This window comes from Dipodomys spectabilis, unplaced genomic scaffold (assembly GCF_019054845.1).
Source record: "Dipodomys spectabilis isolate Male_0828 unplaced genomic scaffold, ASM1905484v1 ptg000273l, whole genome shotgun sequence".
NCBI lineage: Eukaryota > Metazoa > Chordata > Mammalia > Rodentia > Heteromyidae > Dipodomys > Dipodomys spectabilis.
The window spans coordinates 2,766,871-2,786,743 of NW_024870950.1; the positions used below are offsets into that span (position 1 = coordinate 2,766,871).

Here is a 19,873-nt window from a genome sequence, read left to right on the forward strand (position 1 = left end):
TAGAGCCATGCCTCCATTTCCAGCTTTTTGCTGTTTCATTGGATTTGTCTGCCAGGGCTGGCTTCAAACCTGGATCCTCAGGTCACAGCTTTCTGAGTGGCTTAGGATTTCAGATGTGAGTTCCTAGTGCCTGGCAGCTGCTACTAGTGCAGCCATGGAGGTAGGGGTGGAATTTAGGCAAAGAGCTGGTGGAGGCAAAGAAGTGTTAGGAGTTCAGATAGGTGGAGAATTAGAACAAGCAGAGACAGGCCCTGGTTTGGAGCAAACTGGACGTGTTGGCAGATTAGCGTATAACCAAGGAGAGCAGAGCAGAGTGAACTCATATAAGACCAGATTAGAGATAAAAGGGACTTGGTGACATATGGCTTGGAGGTGCATTTTCTGTGAGTGAAGTTGTGTGTGTGTGGGGGGAGGGGGGTTGTGCAGAGGAGTTGCATGGGTCCAGGCAGAGGAAGAGCTGGTTGGCCTGATGTGGGAGGATTTCTCTGTAGAACTTTTCTTCCCTGCCATCCAATATGGTAGACATGACTGTGTCTTTCTCTCTCTTTTATTATCTTCAAGTACTTGTACAGGGGAGTTGCTGTTTAACAAAGCAGTTGATCAATATCACCCCTTTCAACATTCTCACCCATCCCTTCCCACTCACCCCTTCCCTGTTCTTAATTTTGAATGATTGATCTACATGGAATTCTTGACTACATTTTCTCCACCTCATTTATTCATCCCCCTTTCCCACTGACTTCACCCCACCCCTTTCCAGTACCCGCTTCCTGGTGTTTATTTTTTTGAACTCTGACTTTGCCTTTCCAAGGCATTTTACTACTTAAGTTCTCCCATAGATCTACCTTATTTCACTTAATATATTTCTATATGCTTGCATACCACCCAGCATATTTACTTACTTTAAGAACATGAACAATGACTATGGTGACAGTGAATTTTTATTTAGTTTTAGGTCATCTAAATTCCCATTTAACAAGTCACATGTAATGACAGGCTGCCGTATTGGAGATCACTGTGTTGAGAATAGACAGGGTAAAGGTGATCAGGTGACAGATTTACTGGTGGAATGTGAGAGGAAGACAGGAATCAAAGATGGCTGCAAGATTTGGAGCCTGAATGGCTGGAAGGAAGGATGGAGGTGTCACAAAATAAGATTGGGAAATAAGAATGTGGGACAGTCTCTGGGGAGAGCAAGGAGGATTTTGTTTGGATGGTATCTAGTTTGATTTTTGGAAGTCATTAACTCCTCCAACATGTCAAGTTTTACTTCTTAGGATATAGTGAATATAACCAGAGAACATGCAGCGATGACACAACCAAATACTGACAGCTTCAAGCATCTTTCCTTAAAAATATGGTCTTGTTGGGGAAAAAAAAATCATAGCCAGGCAACATGAGACTTGAGGGGCCTCTGTGGTTATTTCTCTTTTTCTCTTAAATGACGACTTCAGGCCAAGTAATTATAGATAAGGAAAAGTTGGTTGAATACGCTTGGAGGAAAGGAAAAAAAAAAGGACAAGCTCCCCCTCTCTGTTTACTTTGAAAGGAAGCCTTCTCAGAGGGCTTTCATGGTCGCCAAAACATGTAGCTGGCTATAATTACGTTTGACTTCTGTACCTCACCACAGAAGAAATAATACGTTCATCCAGTCTGTCTTATTTCACTCTGGAATTTGTGTGCTTTGTTGTTGTTGTTGTTGTTGTTCGGTTTGGTTTTGCTTGATTTTTCCTGGTCCTCTGTGAGCACTGTGTGCTGACATTCTGTTTTGAATAAAATTTAGAAAAGAAGACTAAGCTCTCCTGTTCTTTGGTCTGTTTTACAGTCACAGTGGCCGCATGGTATGGGTTATGACTCTCCCCTGGCTGTAGGAAGGAATATTATTTAATTCTGAATGCTTCTCCTTGCAAAGGTTGAATGGCTTCAATGGCTGCTTCTCATTCCTTCTGTTTGACCTGGATGGTTCCTTTTTCCACACCAGTTGGTTCTCTTCCAGCCAAGAGTGACTCCTTATGGAAGGACAAGCAATGCTACTGCTGATTCCATTTGTGCAGACGCTGTCTCGTGATAGTTAAACTTCTTTCACAGGACTACTGTCAGAACCACATTTCCTAAAGGATTAAAAATGGCAGTGAAGGTGAAGACAGTAATGATGACCATGATAGGTGATTTGGTGGGGGGAGAATTGTGTGAACTATGCAAGTGAATTTACAGATATTACGTATTATTTACATGCATCACAACATCCTTGAGCACCACTCCTGAAATGCTGATTTTATCACTTTTTGTTTTACCATGAAAACTAAGAAATTTTCAGCCATGAATTGCAATTCAAGGAATTCTATAATATGTCCATGACATGGATTTCAATCAGAATTGCCTTAATTTAGTTTTGGTCTATTCTGCTACACACTGGTTACAATAATTATTAGAAACAATATCCCTTAGATCACAACCAAGTATCTGCTGATAGTTGCCACAGCCCAGCCACTGCTGAATTCATGTTCAGTAATGTAGCATGTAGTTTCTAGAGAAACTTTAGCCTTCCACAGTCATTAGAGTGCATTGCCTTGCTACTGCCGACTTCATTTGCCTCCCCAAATAATTTGTCTTATTCTATCCACCCCAGAATATAGAACTGCATACAAAAGCTTTAAATGTTTTCATTTTTGCTTATGTTATCACCCTTAGGAGTGTCTGCTTTTCTTTCAGGACATTTGCAAATCACTGTGGTGTCACCGGGTGGGCCACAGGTGTGAGACCAAATTTATGCCTGCAGCCGAAGGGACCGTGTGTGGCTTGAGTATGGTAAACTGCATACTTGCTTGCTTTTGTTTTTCAGTCTCTGGGGAGGTGACAGGGCCTAGGACCCAAATGACTTGTGTTGTGACTTAGCATGGAATGCCTTGGCTGCATGTGTTTTCTGTCTTCTCTGGAAAGTTAACCAACATTGCCAGGCACCGGTGTCTCACGCCTGTACTCCTAACTACTCAGGAGGCTGAGATCTGAGAATTGCAATTTGAAGCCAGTCTGGGGAAAGACAAATTCAAGGGACTCTTATCAGCAGTTAAGCAGCAAAATTCCAGAAATGGAGGTGTGGCTCAAGTGGTGGAGTTTCAGCCCTGGGAGAGAAAAACTAAGGAAGACTATGAGGTCTTGAGTTCAAGCTCCAATACTGGCATGCATGTGCGCGTGTGTGTTCACAGACACACGCACACACACACACACACACACACACACACACATAATAGCATCCATCAATGAGGAGTTGAGTTGAAAGTTTGCCGATCTTTACTGTTGGCTATTGGAAAGCAGCATGAGCCTGTATAGAAGTAAGTCTTTGGAGTCCTTACAGCGAGGGACAGGAGACAGTAGAGATACAGAGACGAAGAAAACTCAAACTCCAGGAAACCACAATTCAGTGATGAAACTATGCAGAAGCTAACACTCTCTCTTTTTAAGATTCGTCTTCCTTAAGCACTAATTGCTATCCAGGCTCCAATGAATAAAAAAATGAATCCTGCTAGGGACTAAGTATGAACTTAGAGTTTACAATGTGGGGATATGCCAAGGTGGACATTGCAAGTTTGAGTTGAAGTTCCTCAGCTGGATAAGAGAAAGAAGAGATTTTTAGGGAGAGGCCAAAAATAAAGGCAAATCACAGACACACAAGAAGAAATGGGTGAAAACCATGTACTTTGATCCCAAAATACATGTGCAAGGAAAGTGGTGTTTGTACATACTCTCATTGAACGCTGTTGGCATAGCCAGGTGCTGGTAGCTCATGCCTGTAATCCTAACTACTTAGAAGGCTGAAATATGAGGATTGTGGTTCAAAGCCAGCCCTGCAAGAAAGTCTTTGGGACCCTTATCTCTAATTTACCACCAGAAGACTGGAAGTGGAGCTGGGGTCCAAAGTGGTAGAGTGTTAGCCTTGAGTGAAATTGCTTAGGGACAGCACCCAGGCCCTGAGTTCAAGTCCCAGGATCAAAAAATAAAAAAGATATTGGTATAAGTCATAGCCATTCAATGGTACTGAATATTAGAAGTAGCCTAAGAGTTATGGATAGATGGTGGTTGGTTCTATCCATTTGTGCCAACAAAGCAGGCACATATATTGGTTTTACCATTAGAACCAAAACATACAAAATATACACATTAATTATGTATATATTTTATATTTAATCTGACATGTAGAATATTATATAATAATAAACACATTTTCAAGCAAGGAAATGATATTAAAAATTAAGATCTGTTGGCCAACCATTTGCCCAGGTTACAGATAGAATGAGTCCTAGTGAGGAGCTTTGGCTACTGAGTGAAATTCAGTCTCAGCTACTTATGTGGTTATTTGGGTAGTTATGTGACTCTAAGCAAGTTAGTATTTACTAAATTGCTCTCATCTATAAAATGCTTTATCTCCAAAATGCTTTTCAAGGGCCAGATGAGATTCTGCCCCCCATTTTAGGGACACAGAAGCCACTTCCTGGGCTGTAGCTGGTGATAACAGTAGCTATTGTTTGCTGGTTCTTGTTTTTGTTTTGTCTCAGCCCAGTAGAGAGAGCCAGTGAATCCTGATGGGGAAGAAGTATGCTCATGATAGACAAAAAAAAATCCTCACATAACTGACTGCTTTTCCCCTCAAAGTTATCAACAATGTTTTATGATTTCATGCAAATGCTGAATCTGGTGATTAATCCAAGAAGGGGAAAAATTAAAAAACGGAAGAATGGATCAGTACCTGGCAAGAATTTGAGGAAAGGCAGCAATATCTTAACCTTGAGGAAGTGCACTAGCAACAAGATAGCCATAAAGCCAAATGTATCACAGGGTAGAGTGAAGATACAAAAGTCAAACAATCTCGTCATAATTTTGTAATTGAACTCCTAACTTCTCAGCAAAACAAAAACAAAAACAACCCTGGCATGGTCCAAACCCACCCCTTTGCGTTGTGTTGCAGAGGGCTCTAGGAAACTCTGCAGTTCTGCTAAGCTACATAGAACTTCCGTGCAATAAAAACACCACTGGGGGCAGCTGGGATCTATGGGAGACAATGTAGCCTCTAAGAAGAGAGGACCAGTAAAGCTTGGTGTCTGTTACAAGGGAGAACTAACCCAGGAAAGTTAGAATAATTCTCACCCCTCCTCATGCAAATGGTGGGCAAATAAATATCATTTACAGAGTTAATCCATTAAAGACACCACAGGAGTTGAATATCATCCAAGGGTCAGAAATAGAGACCTTTTATCTCAACAAAAGGGAAATGTATGTTACTGGATGAGAATGATTTTTTCAGACTTAAAAATTAATCCATTTCATACGACAAAAGCATAATGTGTGTGTGTGTGTGTGTGTGTGTGTGTGTGTGTGTGTGTGTGTGTGTACTGATAACGTGCATGTGTACTGATTCTAGGACCTGAACTCAGGGCCTGGGTGCTATCCTTTAGCTTTTGCACTCAAGTCTTAGAGCTCTACCACTTGACCTACAGCTCTACTTCCAGTTTTAGGAGGTTAATTAGAGATAAGAGTCTCACAGACTTTCCTGCCCACGCTGGTTTAGAACCACAGTCCTTAGATCTCAGCCTCCTGAGTAGTTTCCCACTACAGACCCTAACCACCAGTTGACAAAAGCACAATTAGTATCTCTTTTTCTGATGTCAAGACCATCATTCATGGTGATTGATACTTCAGTTTCTTCCAAACCATTTTCTTTTCCTGGAGTGAAGAATCTGAGTGATTTCTTAAATAACGTCATTTCTAAGGCACCGCAGGCTTCTCTGTTGTTGGGTGTGATCCCTTGGCTGGTGGCTTGGCGGCGTCTTCACTGAAAATTTTACACTGCTCACAAAGTGTGCAGTCTTCAGACTGCTGGTGGGAAAAATCCACCCCTCCGTAGACAGCAGCCTGTACCTTGCAGGAGAATAATGAGGAGGACCTGTATGTTCCTAAGACCCTGCAAAGACAGACTCCTGTCTATCCAGGTGTCAGTGGGGATCTTTGAAGGCTTCCTGTCACCCCTCACCCCCAACCCATTTCTCCTTTTACTGTGTAGATGTTTGCCTCTCCCTGTGTTTTCCCAGCTGGTCTGATGGAAGCATGTCCCATGTTCTTTCCGCAGTGGTGCCGGCAAGGTGAATGCGTGAAGCTTGGGGAGCTGGGGCCCCGACCGGTGCACGGCCAGTGGTCCACCTGGTCGAAGTGGTCAGAATGTTCTCGAACTTGTGGTGGCGGAGTCAAGTATCAGGAGAGACACTGCAATAACCCCAAGTAAGACCTTCATGGCCTCGGTGACTTTGTGTTTCACACCTGGTTTTCTTCCCTTTGATTAGAGGCGATCACGGAGGTTTGTTTCTTTTTTTTTTTTTTTATGCTGTGGGTATAAGCATGTCTGGGTGCCGGAGAGGGCATGGTGGGCAGAGCTGAAGCACCTCAGAAGAGTCTCTCTGTGAGCGAATAGGATGACCAAGGTATTTACTCGCTACCTCTTCTGCGGGCAGATGTGCCAATAAATGCCCAAGCTGTTGCAGGTCTAAGAAATGTGATTGGCCCAAAATGTGCATCTCTCAAACACGTGATCTAGATGAAGGGTGCCGAATGGAGAGCGAAATTTTCTCCTTCTTTGCAGTATTGACAAACCAATTTGAGTGTCTTTCCAGACAAAACAAAACAAAACAAAAAAGAATCCACCCCGTGGATTGGAACCGGCCTGGGTCAGCGGCGGGTGGTGCGCTCCGGTCAAGGCATTCTACACTCTGTGCAAAGGAAGGGACATTTCAGGGGCTTGGTTGTGCTCGTCCTCACCTTCCCCATTTGTTGTTGCTGTTCTCAGTATTAGGGCTTGAACTCAGGGCCTTGTGCTCTCAATTTGGCTTGTGCCACTCAAGGCTGGTGCTCTACCACTTGGACCGCAGTCTAATTTCCAGCCTTTTGCTCGTCAATTGAAGATCAGAGGCTCATGGATTTTTCTACCCAGACTGGCTTTAAACTGAGATCCTTAGATCTCAGCCCACTCAGCTGCTAGCATTGATTACAGATGTGATTCACCAGGACCAGGCTGACTTATTGAATTTTTGAGTTCAAAACAGTTTAGAGATAATTGGTTTCTTGAGTGCCAGGGACAGACATTCGTGTATTTCCTTTACTTTATGCCCCCATGGGCATTTGTGTGTGTGTGTGTGTGTGTGTGTGTGTGTGTGCTGGTCCTGGAGCTTGAACTCAAGACCTGGGCACTGTCCCTGAGCATTCTCCATCAAAACTGGTGCTCTATCACTTGAGTCATGGCTCTACTTCCAGCTTTTTGGTAGGTAGTTGGAAATAAGAGTCTCATGGTCTTTCTTGCCCAGGCCAGCTTTGAACCGTGATCCTCACATCTCAGCCTCCTGAGTAGCTAGGATTACATGCATGAGCCACCAGTGCCTGGCTGGACAGGAATTTTAAAAAATAAACTCTGTTCAAGAAAATCAATAGTGATGCACTAAAGCATTCTAGAACTTTCCTAAACCACATGCCTGTTTGAGAGTTATTCACTAAGTAGTCTAATGCCACTTATCAAATGGAGTTCAAAGGAAATCCTGTGTCTCCAAAACAGTAATTGAGCTGAATCTGTGGCCCATTTTCCAGCCAGTGTGCAAGTGCGTGCATATATACATGCATTTTTTCCATAGTTCTCTGCGTGGTCCTAATAACCAGGACCCAACCAATCCTGTGTTGTCGGGATGAATCATACAGACGCAAATATGTGGACACCTCATAGAGCTCAAGTAAAGACGAAGGCATGTGCTTAGGCTTTTCCGTCTCTACTTTTTGTGTTTCATCATAATTTACTATACTAAGTGATATGTTGGGAATGTTTTAAGTGTTAATTCATATTAATAGTCATGCTTCAAGCTATGGAAAAATGGACCTGAGTTGTAAAATTGGATGGAAAATCCAAATGTGGGCTGAGCATGGCTCAAATTGTAGAGTATTTCCCTAGTAAGCATGAGTCTCAGTACTGTCAAAAGGAAGGATGGAAGGAATGAAGGAAGGAAGGAAGGAAAGAGGAAAGGAAGGAAAGAAAAAATAGGAAAAGAAAGGAAGGGAAGGAAGGGAAGAAGGAAGGAAAACAAGCAAAACAACAACAAAGCTCAAATAACTGTCAGTCATTATTTTGGATGAGTTGACTTCATCCCATAGCAGAGAACAAATTCTGCAAGTTCATAAAAGCACACATAGCGGGGATGGGAAGGTGGCTCAGTGGTAGAACGCTTGCCTTGCATGCCTGAGGCCCTGGGTTCGATTCCTCAGCACCACATAAGCAAAAAGAAAAAAGCCGGAAGTGGTGCTGTGGCTCAAGTGGTAGAGCGCTAGCCTTGAGCTGAAGAGCTGAGGGACAGCGCCCAGGCCCAGAGTTCAGACCCCATGACCGGACCCCCCCCCCAAAAAAAAACAAAAAACACTGTAGGGGCTGGGAAAGTGGCTCAGTGGTAGAGCGCTTGCCTTGCATGCCTGAGGCCCTGGGTTCGATTCCTCAGCACCACATAAGCAAAAAAGAAAGAATCCGGAAGTGGCACTGTGGCTCAAGTGGTAGAGCGCTAGCCTTGAGCTGAAGAGCTGAGGGACAGCGCGCAGGCCCAGAGTTCAGGCCCCACGACCGGACCACCCCCCCCCAAAAAAAAAGCACACATAGCATGCTAATCAGCACAATGTGGATATGTAACACAGAAGTATTAAGAACTTCCTGTCTATCGACAATGGCTATGACCTAGCTGTGGCTCTATCTTCTTCACCAGCCATGCATAAGCTAGTTGTCCAGACTGCCCTGATTTTATACATGAGAGATTCCAGCTGGGGAAAGACAGACAATCTTCAGATCCAGAGCTGTCAACCCCTAGAATCATAGCCATGATGCTTACTGACTCTTTTTGTTGTTGGTGGTGTTGGTCATGGGGTTTGAACTCTGGGCCTGGGCCCTGTCCCTCAGCTCTTAAGCTCAAGGCTAGCGCTCTACCACTTAAGCCACAGCACCACTTCTTGGCTCTTCCTCTTCCCAAGCAAGTCCCTGCAGCCTTCCTCACTTAAACCTAGGGTGGTTGAGCAAGTAAAGAACTCCAGAGTCCCAGGGTCTGAGTTTGGGCTCTGTTCTATCTGTTAGTCCTGTGACATTCACTCACAGTTTCCTGAGCTCCTTCTTGCTGCTTTGTCCTTAATCCACAAAATAAGGGGAAGGCTGTGTCCATGAAGAATTCATTCCAAAAAAGAACCCATTTCACTTCCTTAAAGAAGTTGAGTTCACATGAGGGGTTATTTCTTGACTCATAGGCAGAAAGTCTTAAACTGGGAGTTGGTTTTAAACATGCCTTGTAAAGATGACTAGCCCTGGTCTAGGAGGTTTGCACTGTGCTTCTCAGATGGTCATTTAAGATGTCTTCAGGGGTTTGATCTCACACCATAGCTGATGCATGTTGGAGGAGTTGCTCCAGCCTATTTTGAAATAGCATAAAAATCTTCTGGCAGCATGATTCCCCTTCTGTGGAAGTCATCAGAGAAGAGGACTCGAAGTACGCTGAAGATGACTCAGGGCTGTTTTACAGAAGACTTGTGTTTCCTACATAGACAAGGAATTTTAATCACACACATGCATTAACCCCTCAGTCTCCTTTCATGATGCATGTTGGCACGGGTTGTGTCGGTGCTAAGATTGATCCTGTAGCCTCATTTCAACAGTTAGAAAAAGCTACACAAAGGCAGGAATGAAAAGAAGCAATTGCTTTCTGTCTAGAGCAGGCTGTCTTGAGTAGTGAGAGGTTGTTTTCAGTATGGCTGGGATCTTTTGGTGATTGTTGTTCTGTACTTGGCTTTCTGGTGTTGGCAGCTTGGAGTCAGCCAGCTCAGATCTGAAGAAGCTTGCCACGAGTTCATAGTTCTTGGCGTTCTGATGAGATTTCTTCTTCTGGGCAGGGAAGCAGGAGGCCACTTGTAGAGGTAACACGTGGTCATGTAGGGCGTGTTTTCCCTCAGAGTCTTGAACCAATGACAGTAAACCTCACCAGGGGCAGACGATCATCAGTATTAGCTCCAGGACTGACACAGCTAGCGTAGAGAATGTAGCCGATGGGCTCTCTGTGGCTTCTCTCTGAGCTGACATTTAACAATAGCAAGTATGAGGAAAGGTAGAGAGAGAGAGCTGGGATGTCAGGAAATGGAAGAAAAACCAGAGAGATGTAGGATGGGTGTTGATGCCAAATCATAGGGTAGTGTACAGAAGTGTACCTGTGTGTCACTGTGGACATGGAAGAGTGTTTAATATTTAAAAAACACCAGAGATTGATTTAACGTGCCAATCCAATGATTGAGCAACAGTAGTGATGGCAGAAGGGTATGTTGAGAAAGATTTAGAAGCAATGTGAAGCTTTTGCCAAGAGGAAAAGATTTCTTGGTTGATCAATTATGTATTCCGTGGAAGCCATGTGAAGCTTTGGCCAAAAGATAAAGGGATTTCCTGATTGATTCATTATGTCTGCCTCGGAAGCAAGAAGAGATAAGCAAATCTTAGGCTACCCATTTCCATTCACGCAGTGTTGACCCTCTCTCTCTTTGTTATTAATGTAAGTGATTGATAAGGAGAGGCTTCTGTTGGCTAGCATTAAAGTTCACGAATTTTATTTTTAGGCCTCAGTATGGTGGCAAGTTCTGCCCTGGATCTAACCGTATTTATAAACTGTGCAACATTAACCCTTGTCACGAAAACAGCTTGGATTTTCGAGCCCAGCAGTGTGCAGAATACAACAACAAACCTTTCCGTGGATGGTTCTACCAGTGGAAACCCTACACGAAAGTGGAAGGTAACTCTGCCTCCGTCAGTGTGTAGCACCGGGGAGATCAATGCCTATTCATTCCCCACAGTCATCCTGAGTTAGATATTTGCCAAACCCTGCAGATTTTGTCTCCTTTTCTACAAGACATACCTTGTCTCCATACAAACACAGTTAAGGACTAACTTACACATAGTTGAGCAGAGTTATGGACTTTGGGTCTCTCCCTCTTTCTGACACATCAGAACCGTCACATCATGGCTTGAAGGCCTGTGACATTCCTGCATTTTAAGAATAGGGGAAGGTGTGTGTGCATAGTGGCATATACCTGTAGTTCCGTCACTGGAAGGCTGAGGCAGGCAGATGGTGAGTTTGAAGTCATCCTGGGCTACCTAGCAAGACCCTTTCTGAAAAAGTAAACAAGCAAAGGAAGACTTTATTCATAGATACAGATCATCTGTCCTAGGGTGGTAAACTTTGTTTTTTTCCTTCCCGTTTCTTATGGGCAAGTTTATTAATTTGTCTAGGAATCTGTGGGGAGGGGGCGTGGGGGAAACCAAGACTTCGCATAGACTTGTTAGTTCCTGGAAATGATGGAAAAGAGGATGCATGTGTCTTCCAGCTCCCTAATTTCATTTGCAAAAATTAGGAGGTATTCAATAAAGCTATTTAAAAAAAATTGTAGTTGACAGAGAGACTTTCAATCCACCCACACGCACATCTACATATTTCAACCATAACAATTTAATTTCCTTCATACTTATTCTATCTTCTATGGAGGGATTTTTATGAAGCATAACTGTTTGCAAACTGTTTACACATTTGCTATAAAACTGTTGTCAGGGATATAGCTCAATGTCGCCTACATAAGGTCTCATGTGAGAATTGTCATCTGGAATTCCTGGCTGAGGAGAACGCTTTCTATTGGAGAAATTGGCCCCATAACTTCTTTCTGATAACAAGAGCTCTATAAATACATTTTTTCCTCTTCTTTTTCTGTGATACCAGAAACTTCTCAGGGTGTTAATGGTAAAAAAAAAATGTGTTTTTAGATTTTAGGAGTCATTGTATTTGCTCTTTCTTTTTGAGTCTGATAGAGATTTTTTCCCATCTGTTTTTTTTTTTTTTTTGTCTGTCATGGGGGCTGAACTCTGGGCCTGGGCACTGTCCCTCAGCTCTTCAGCTCAAGGCTAGCACTCTACCACTTGAGCCACAGCACCACTTCCAGCTTTTTTCTGCTTACATGGTGCTAAGGAATCGAACCCAGGGCCTTATGCATGCAAGGTAAGCGCTCTACCGCTGAGCCACCTTCCCAGCCTTCCCTATATGTTTTAGAAGTATTATTGATCTCATACATTTTTCTTTTCCTAAAGTATCTCAATCTTCACCACTCCACATACCTGACTACATCATCTAAAGTTTCAGTCTGGGAGTGGAAGTGCATATAGGTAATCCCAATGCAAACCTCAGTACCATGGAAAGTAAAATGTCAGTAGAACACAATGACATCCCTTTATTTACGTAATGTTAATGACACATGAAACCTTGAAGGCACAAGGTTCCACAACCCAGCCATCATGTAAATAGTGAATATTGCTAAGGATTGGGAAAAATAAAATTCTTTTGTATTAACATTCAGTCAGCTTTATATGCATCATCAAATGGGATTTTTTTTTTATTATTAGTGTTTTTTTAGATTTTATTTTCTTGGTGGCACTGGGAATTGAACCTGGCCTGGTGCTTGCTAGGTAGCTACTCTACCCCTTGAACTATGCCTTTAAAACCATTTTTGCTTTGATTATTTTCAAAGTAGGGTTTTATTTTATGCCACAACCAGCCAGAACTGTGATCCTCCTCTCTGTGCTTCACTGTGTTGCTGGGCATGACAGACATGTGCCTCTGTACTCAGCTATTGGTTGAGATGGAGTCTTGAAAACTTTTCTGCCCTGTCTGGCCTCAGTCCCCAAATAGCTAGGATTATAGGCTTAAGCCACTACACCTGAAGGAATTCATATTTTAATGTTCTATAAGTGCACACCCATGTGTGCACATGTATGTAGAAAATAGTGTGTAACCTTGGTTGCTTTGATCATGATAGTTTTTTTTGGCGGGGGGGTCCGGTCGTGGGGCCTGAACTCTGGGCCTGGGCGCTGTCCCTGCGCTCTTCAGCTCAAGGCTGGCACTCTACCACTTGAGCCACAGCGCCACTTCCGGCTTTTTTCTTTTAGCTTATGTGGTGCTGAGGAATCGAACCTAGGGCCTCATGCATGCAAGGCAAGTGCTCTACCACTGAGCCACCTTCCCAGCCCCAAATGATCATGATAGCTTTTGTCCTTACAGTTTCCTCTTGTCCATGGCCTCTCTTGATCTCTTTGCTTCTAGAGGAAGACCGGTGTAAACTCTACTGCAAGGCTGAGAATTTTGAATTTTTTTTTGCAATGTCTGGCAAGGTGAAAGATGGAACTCCCTGCTCCTCACACAAAAACGATGTCTGTATCGATGGGATTTGTGAAGTAAGAGAACATTTTTTTTTTGCCTTGGGGTGTAGGGTCATGTGTGCACGTTCTTAGGTTAAGCGTGTACCACAGGAATGTGCAAAGAGTCTGCCAGGGTGGTGTGGAGAAAAGGAGCAAATTATTCAACTTGAACAGACATCTCTAAGTGTGTCACCTTTTACACGGTTCCTGTCCAAGCATTGCAACTTCTGCTTCCCAATGCATAGGGCAGAGATGATGGCATTTCCTACTCCATATAGAAGATTTAAGTAAGAATATGTGTCATGTGCCAGGGTCTCCTAGCTACTGAGTTGGCTGGTATCTGAGAATCACAATTTAGGACCAACCTGTGCAGCAAAGTCTGGGAGATGAAGTCTTATCTCCAGTTAACCAGCAAAATCCAGAAGTGCAAGTGTGGTTCAAGTAGTAGAGTTAAAAAAAAGCCAAAGGAGAATGCAAGGCCCTGAGTACACACACACACACACACACACACACACACACACACACACACACACATACACACATACACACACACACGTACACACACACACACACACACACACACACACACACACACATACACACACACACGTACACACACACACACACATACACACACACACACGTACACACACACACTATAAATAATGACTAATTTCTTGCATTTTTTTTTACTAAGGCCATACTCACTGTATTATAGGAATCTCAAAAACATATTTTGAAATACAACACTTTTTCCCAGTTGTTTTTTTTTCTTTCTCTTTGGAAACTCGTTTCTCGTTCACTTGAATTTCCTTGTGAGGTCCTTTTCGAGGCAGGGTGTTAGGGGTTGAGTGTGTATCGTCCAGCGTTTTTATGTCCCAAGCTGAAGCAGGCCTGAGAATCTCACCTGGCATTGGCAGGCGATTGTATATTCCAGTTTTACAGATCTGGAGTCCAGGCCTTAGATGTATTAATGTAACATGTGCAGCCAGGCATCAAGAAGCCTGGAGCCACAGTCAATCTTGAGGCTGTGCTTTTACCCATAAGCTGGCTGCCTTCTTTAAATTCCATAAATACAGAAAGCCGTGTGTCAGCAGGTAGAGAGAGCCACTGGCTTCTCTCACCTTTGATTTTCTCACTTTATTTTTTTCTGTTACAGCCTGTGGGATGTGATCATGAACTTGGCTCTAAAGCAGTTGCAGATGCCTGTGGCGTTTGCAAAGGTGATAATTCGACTTGCAAGTTTTACAAGGGCCTGTACCGCAATCAGTACAAAGCGAATGGTAAGCGATACTGCTGTCACGTGGCTGGATGAGTGTGAGTCACACCGAGATGGCACACAAGCATGCCTCCTGCGTGGAGGACAGCTTGCATTTCTTGTTTATGAACAAGGGAGCCGGGTGTCTTTGAGGAAGTTCTTCAAAGCACTGCGTACCTCCCAAGGATGTTGCATGAATTCCTCCCTACTTTGCAGTTTAAATGCACACCTCAGGGCTGGGAAGGTGGCTCAGTGGTAGAGTGCTAGCTTTGAACTGAAGAGCTGAGGGACATCGCCAGGGCCCAGAGTTCAGGCCCCATGACTGACCAAAAAAAAAAAAAAAATGCACCCTTCAGACTCTTATACCCTCCCCCTCCCCCTCCACCCGGTCAACAAAAATCTTACTCTGAAATATAGAGAGTCCAGGCACACAGTGGAACATGAATATCTGAACCTGGTCCCCTAAACATTTCAAGTAAAATTAAACCCTCAAATCCTCTTTTAAGAATGCTAAACATGGAGAAATGGCTGTATTTAGGTAAAATGAGCAGAATTTTTTTCCTTCCTTCCTTCGTTCCTTCGTTCCTTCCTTCTTTCTTCTCTCCCTCCTTCCCTTTCTCTTTTCTTTCTTTCTTTTTCTCTTTCTTTCTCTCTCTTTCTCTCTTTGTTTCTCCTTCCTTCCTTCCTTCCTTCCTTCCTTCCTTCCTTCCTTCCTTCCTTCCTTCCTTCCTTCCTTCCTTCCTTCTTTCCTTCCTTCCTTTGTTTTTAATGCTCCTGACTTATTATCTTTAAGAGTTTGAACAAAGTGGGGTTCTGTTCAGCCCATCAGTGTATGAGTATAGTGCGTTTTACCCTTTCATTCTCCCCCATCTTTCCCAACTGCATCCAGCCCCTCAAGTTGCCAGGTTCCATTTTCATATACGTACATTTGTGTGTATGGTGTGTGTGTGTGTGTGTGTGTTTGAGGTGTTTGTTGATCTAGAAAAGAGGTGAGCCAATGACCACAGGTGCGTGTGTGGTTAGGACACTGGAAATGCCGCCTTTTCTTTCTCTGGTGTTTCTACCAATTAGAAAATGAAATAATGGCTCACTTTTGCCTCGTAGGATAGGAGTGGATGGCAGTTAATGATTCCAAAAGCATACAAATTGACACTGTCTATCTCCATGCCTTCCTGCCACTGTCCCCCAATGTTCAGTGTAAAATTACTGTTTCCATACAGAGTATTACCCAGTGGTCATCATTCCAGCTGGGGCCCAAAGCATTGAGATCCAGGAGCTCCAGGTTTCCTCCAGTTACCTGGCTGTTCGCAGCCTCAGTCAAAAGTATTACCTGACTGGGAGCTGGCGCATTGACTGGCCCGGGGAGTTCCCGTTTGCAGGGACCACGTTTGAATATCAGCGCTCCGCCACCCGCCCAGAGCGACTCTACGCAGCAGGACCCACCAACGAGACGCTGGTGTTTGAAGTAAGCTTGACTCACTTTTCAATCCTTCTATGCTATTTGAGCTGGTTCAGAGGACTCCAGTCCTTTTAGTTCAATTTGTTCCTGATTAAGCTAACTTTTTTCTTTCTTCTGGCATTACAGTGGTTTCTTTGTGCCAATACTGAGGCTTAAACTTAAGGCCAAAGTGCTTATCCTTTAGCTTTCTTTGTGTGCATGGCTGGTGTTGTAGGGCTTGAACCACAGCTCCACTTTGCTGGTTACTGGATAGAAGAGTCTCACAGGCCTTCTTGATTGAGCTGGCTTTGAACTATGATTCTCAGATCTCAGTCTCCTTACTACTAGGATTATAGGTGTGAGCCACTAGTGCCCGGATAATTACAGAGGTTTAACTCAGTGCTTTGCACTTGTGAGGCAATTGCTCACTCAGTTGAACTACACTTCCATCCCTCATCCCTCAGGGAGAAGGCAGCTCCGTTTTTAGGAAGAGGACAGAAGGCCTCCAAGAGTGTACATTGATCTCACATTGATTTTCACATTGATTCTTCTCCATTATGCTCGGCTTGTGTGAAGGAAGGATGCTTATTCGATTATTCCAGTTTGTCTCTGTCTCATTTGAAGAGCCAACTACTCCTGTCATAGCTGGCCCAGGAGGCAGAATTATATCCTAGAGGAAACGCTTGAATATCAGCAGAGTGGTAGTCTTGCAAAACCACAATGATTTTATAGGCTATAGGTTCCCCAGAGGTAAGAAGAGACACAAAAGGAAAACACACATGAATGGATAATAATGTCAGAAATAAACACAGCTGCACACATCTCCAAATGGCTGTGTAAGATTGCTATCAGATGTGCATCTCCTTCACGTTGTGCCTCAGAACTCTCTCTTCCTTGAGTTTAATGGCTTTGCAGTCATGGGCCAGTGATGTGCTCCAGTGTTTTCTGAGGGGACAATGACCATGTTCCCCAAAAGCGTACAAAGCAAGGCTTGCACTTTCTCACTTTGAACTTTGGTTTCTTACCTGTGAAGTGAGCAGTGGAAAAGGCATCCTGTCCATCACTCCTCCATGACTGTAACAGAGCGCCAGGACTTGGCAGATGCAGTTCACGTGGAAGAGCACTTGTCTGGAAGTGCAGGGTCCTGAGTTCAATCCCTGGTGCTGCCAGAACAAAAATAAACAGAGCCTGAGACAAGCCACTTATATAGAGAAGCAAGTTTTTATTTTTTGTTGGACTCGGTTTTGGAGGTTCTGATGCGGATTTGTTGACTCTGGGGCCCTGGGGCCGGTGGTTAGGCAGCAGGCCCTGGCAGGGCTGAGGCAGCAGGTCCTGGCAGGGTTGAGCAGGTCCTGGCAGGGTTGAGGCAGCAGGCCCTGGCAGGGCTGAGGCAGCAGGTCCTGGCAGGGTCTCATGGTAGAGGGAGCTGCTCACCTCATGGAAGCTAGGAAGTGAAAGTCGGGGAAAGAGGAAGGACAAGGAGGGTCCAGGATCCCAACATAGCTGCAGTGACTCCTTTCCTCCCACTAGGCTCCACATCTACCATCTCCTAATAGCCACCTAGGCCAAGGACCAAGCCTTTAATCTGATGGCCTTCCCAGCACTTACCTCACTGTCTGGCCAGAAAAGTAGGGAATATGAAGGAAAGTTAAAAGACTTCCCTAATGTATACAGTCAAGAACAAGCCAAGGAGACCTAGGGTCCAAATCTTCTCCCTCCAGAACCATGAAGTCTGCATTCAGCCCAGTCACACTGCTCTTCTCTGCCCTGGTCAAGCAAACGTATGAGTGATACAGCCGCTGTTAGCATCGTGATTGAGACTGCGCTGTACTGAGACCCGGAGGTCCCTCTGTGCAGGGATTATGTTCCTAAGTTCGATGCTCCAGATGACAAAAAACGTTGAGCCTTAAAGGGGTGTCAGCTGTAAGTGTCAGGATTGAGGTTTACACTCGAATCCTTCCCTTTTTGCCTAACACTGAAGATGCTGGAAACTCAGCCACTGAGGAGAGACAGCACAGTGTTTCTGGGCATGGAGCAGCTGTGCTATTCAGTAGGAAGGACAGAAATAAGCACAGGAGAGGGGAACAAAGAGCCGTGAGGACAGTCAACGCTGGCGACGTCACTGCCGGGTAGGAATTCATGTAGACAGAACCTGTCCACCTGTTTTGTTCAACACCAGCATAAGTCTGTGGAAGCAGGAGGCCGATCTCAAAATCACACCTGAAGGGAACTGCTCTCTGAAGCTCGTTGGGTGGTCTTTGTCTCCTTTCTGTCTTAGGTATATCGACTAACTGATCTCAGATTCTTGGCCCTTCTTGGTGCCCTTCTTGGTGCTGAGGGAGGGACATACTGTTTTCCCCTGTGATGCTTACAGTGTGCCATGTCCTCTGTCTTTTTTTGCAAGGTGTTTTGGTTCAGATGTGTAATTTTTTTTAAAGCAATTTTCAGCCAGGCACGGGTGACCCATGCCTACAGTCCTAGCTACTTAGGAGGCAGATGCAAAGCAGAAGTGAAAACCAGAAAGTTCCCCTTGTTGTCTGCACTGACCAGATTTGTGGTCAACGAACATTGTTCTGGCATACAAGGGTGTCATTCCAGCTTTGCACCAACATAGTCTTGTGCTTTGGTTCAGCTAAGTGCAGCAATGTGTCTTGTTCAGCTGCATAATTTAACCCTGACATGAATGAATGGATTTAATCATCCGTTTAACCCAAGCATAAACTAGTTTAATTAATTAATTTATGATTTCTTAATTTTTTTAGCAGCAAGTTTTGAGAAATGAAAGCTTGACCTTGGTTCAGGATGGAGTCTCTAAAATAGACCTAGGACCTCAATCTGTCCCTTTGTAAATGCAGACAGTTCCTTGAAGAACAACAGTGAATCGGTTAGGAGAAATGTGCTATTTGGACATTCATAGCTTGCTTTAAAATAGGTTTTTAACTATATGTAAGGAGAGCAGAACTATAGCAGTATCTACAGCAATACAAAATGATGGTTTCATCCTGGTAGAGTGAAGTCAGTCTTATTTTCTGTAAGGATGGACCTCTATCCTTCTACTTATGCTTCCCTTTGCAGTTGGGAATGGGGTGGGAGGCATGGGCCACCATGCTCAGCCTTGGACATGCTTTCTGGGATGAAGTTAAGAGTTCATTCAAAAGTTGCAAATCGGGGCTGGGAAGGTGGCTCAGTGGTAGAGTGCGTGCCTTGCATGCCTGAGGCCCTGGGTTCCATTCCTCAGCACCACATAAGCAAAAAGAAAAAAGCCAGAAGTGGCGCTGTGGCTCAAGTGGTAGAGCGCTAGCCTTGAGCTGAAGAGCTGAGGGACAGTGCCCAGGCCCAGAGTTCAGGCCCCATGACCAGACCCCCCCGCAAAAAAAAGTTGCAAATCAATTTGTGTGGTGGTAGAACATGCCTGAAATCCCAGCTACCAGAGAGGCAGAAACGGAAGAATCATGGTTCAAGGCTAGCTAGGGCAAAGTCACCATGAGGTCCTAGATGAAAAACAAACTAAAAGCAAAAGTACTGGCTGGAGTCCTGGCTCTGAATCCAAGCCCCAGTACCACGAAGAAAATCACAACTGTGTTCCAAGGTTAAAAAATAGTCAAATCCAGCAACCTACTATTATGCCTATTTTTTTTTTTAAAGAATGTGAGTTTAGTATTTAAATTACTGTTTTCAAGAGAACAGCATCAGATTTCTGGTCGGTTTTAATCACATGCTTATATCTTTCCAAAATTGATAGTACACCGTTACTTAAAAAAAAAAACCTCGAAATTACAATAAATAATAAATTACATTTTTTCCAAAACTAGAGTATATCTTAATCTCCAAGTGATCCATAGTTTAAGTCTTTATAGGAAGTTAAATAAAGTTCATATGCTTCTCTACACAACAAGTATGAACT

The 19,873-nt window shown here is 43.9% G+C and overlaps 1 protein-coding gene across 1 annotated transcript in view; it reads left to right on the forward strand.

The window, feature by feature from the left end:
- Adamts18 (ADAM metallopeptidase with thrombospondin type 1 motif 18) overlaps nt 1–19,873 on the forward strand; it is a 97,621-nt gene that overhangs the window by 54,391 nt on the left and 23,357 nt on the right. Inside the window, exons 11-16 of the mRNA XM_042700843.1 lie at nt 2,713–2,808; nt 6,122–6,270; nt 10,654–10,826; nt 13,179–13,309; nt 14,433–14,556; nt 15,752–15,996. Of these exons, the coding sequence (XP_042556777.1) occupies nt 2,713–2,808; nt 6,122–6,270; nt 10,654–10,826; nt 13,179–13,309; nt 14,433–14,556; nt 15,752–15,996 (918 nt within the window). The remainder of the gene's footprint in view (nt 1–2,712; nt 2,809–6,121; nt 6,271–10,653; nt 10,827–13,178; nt 13,310–14,432; nt 14,557–15,751; nt 15,997–19,873) is intronic.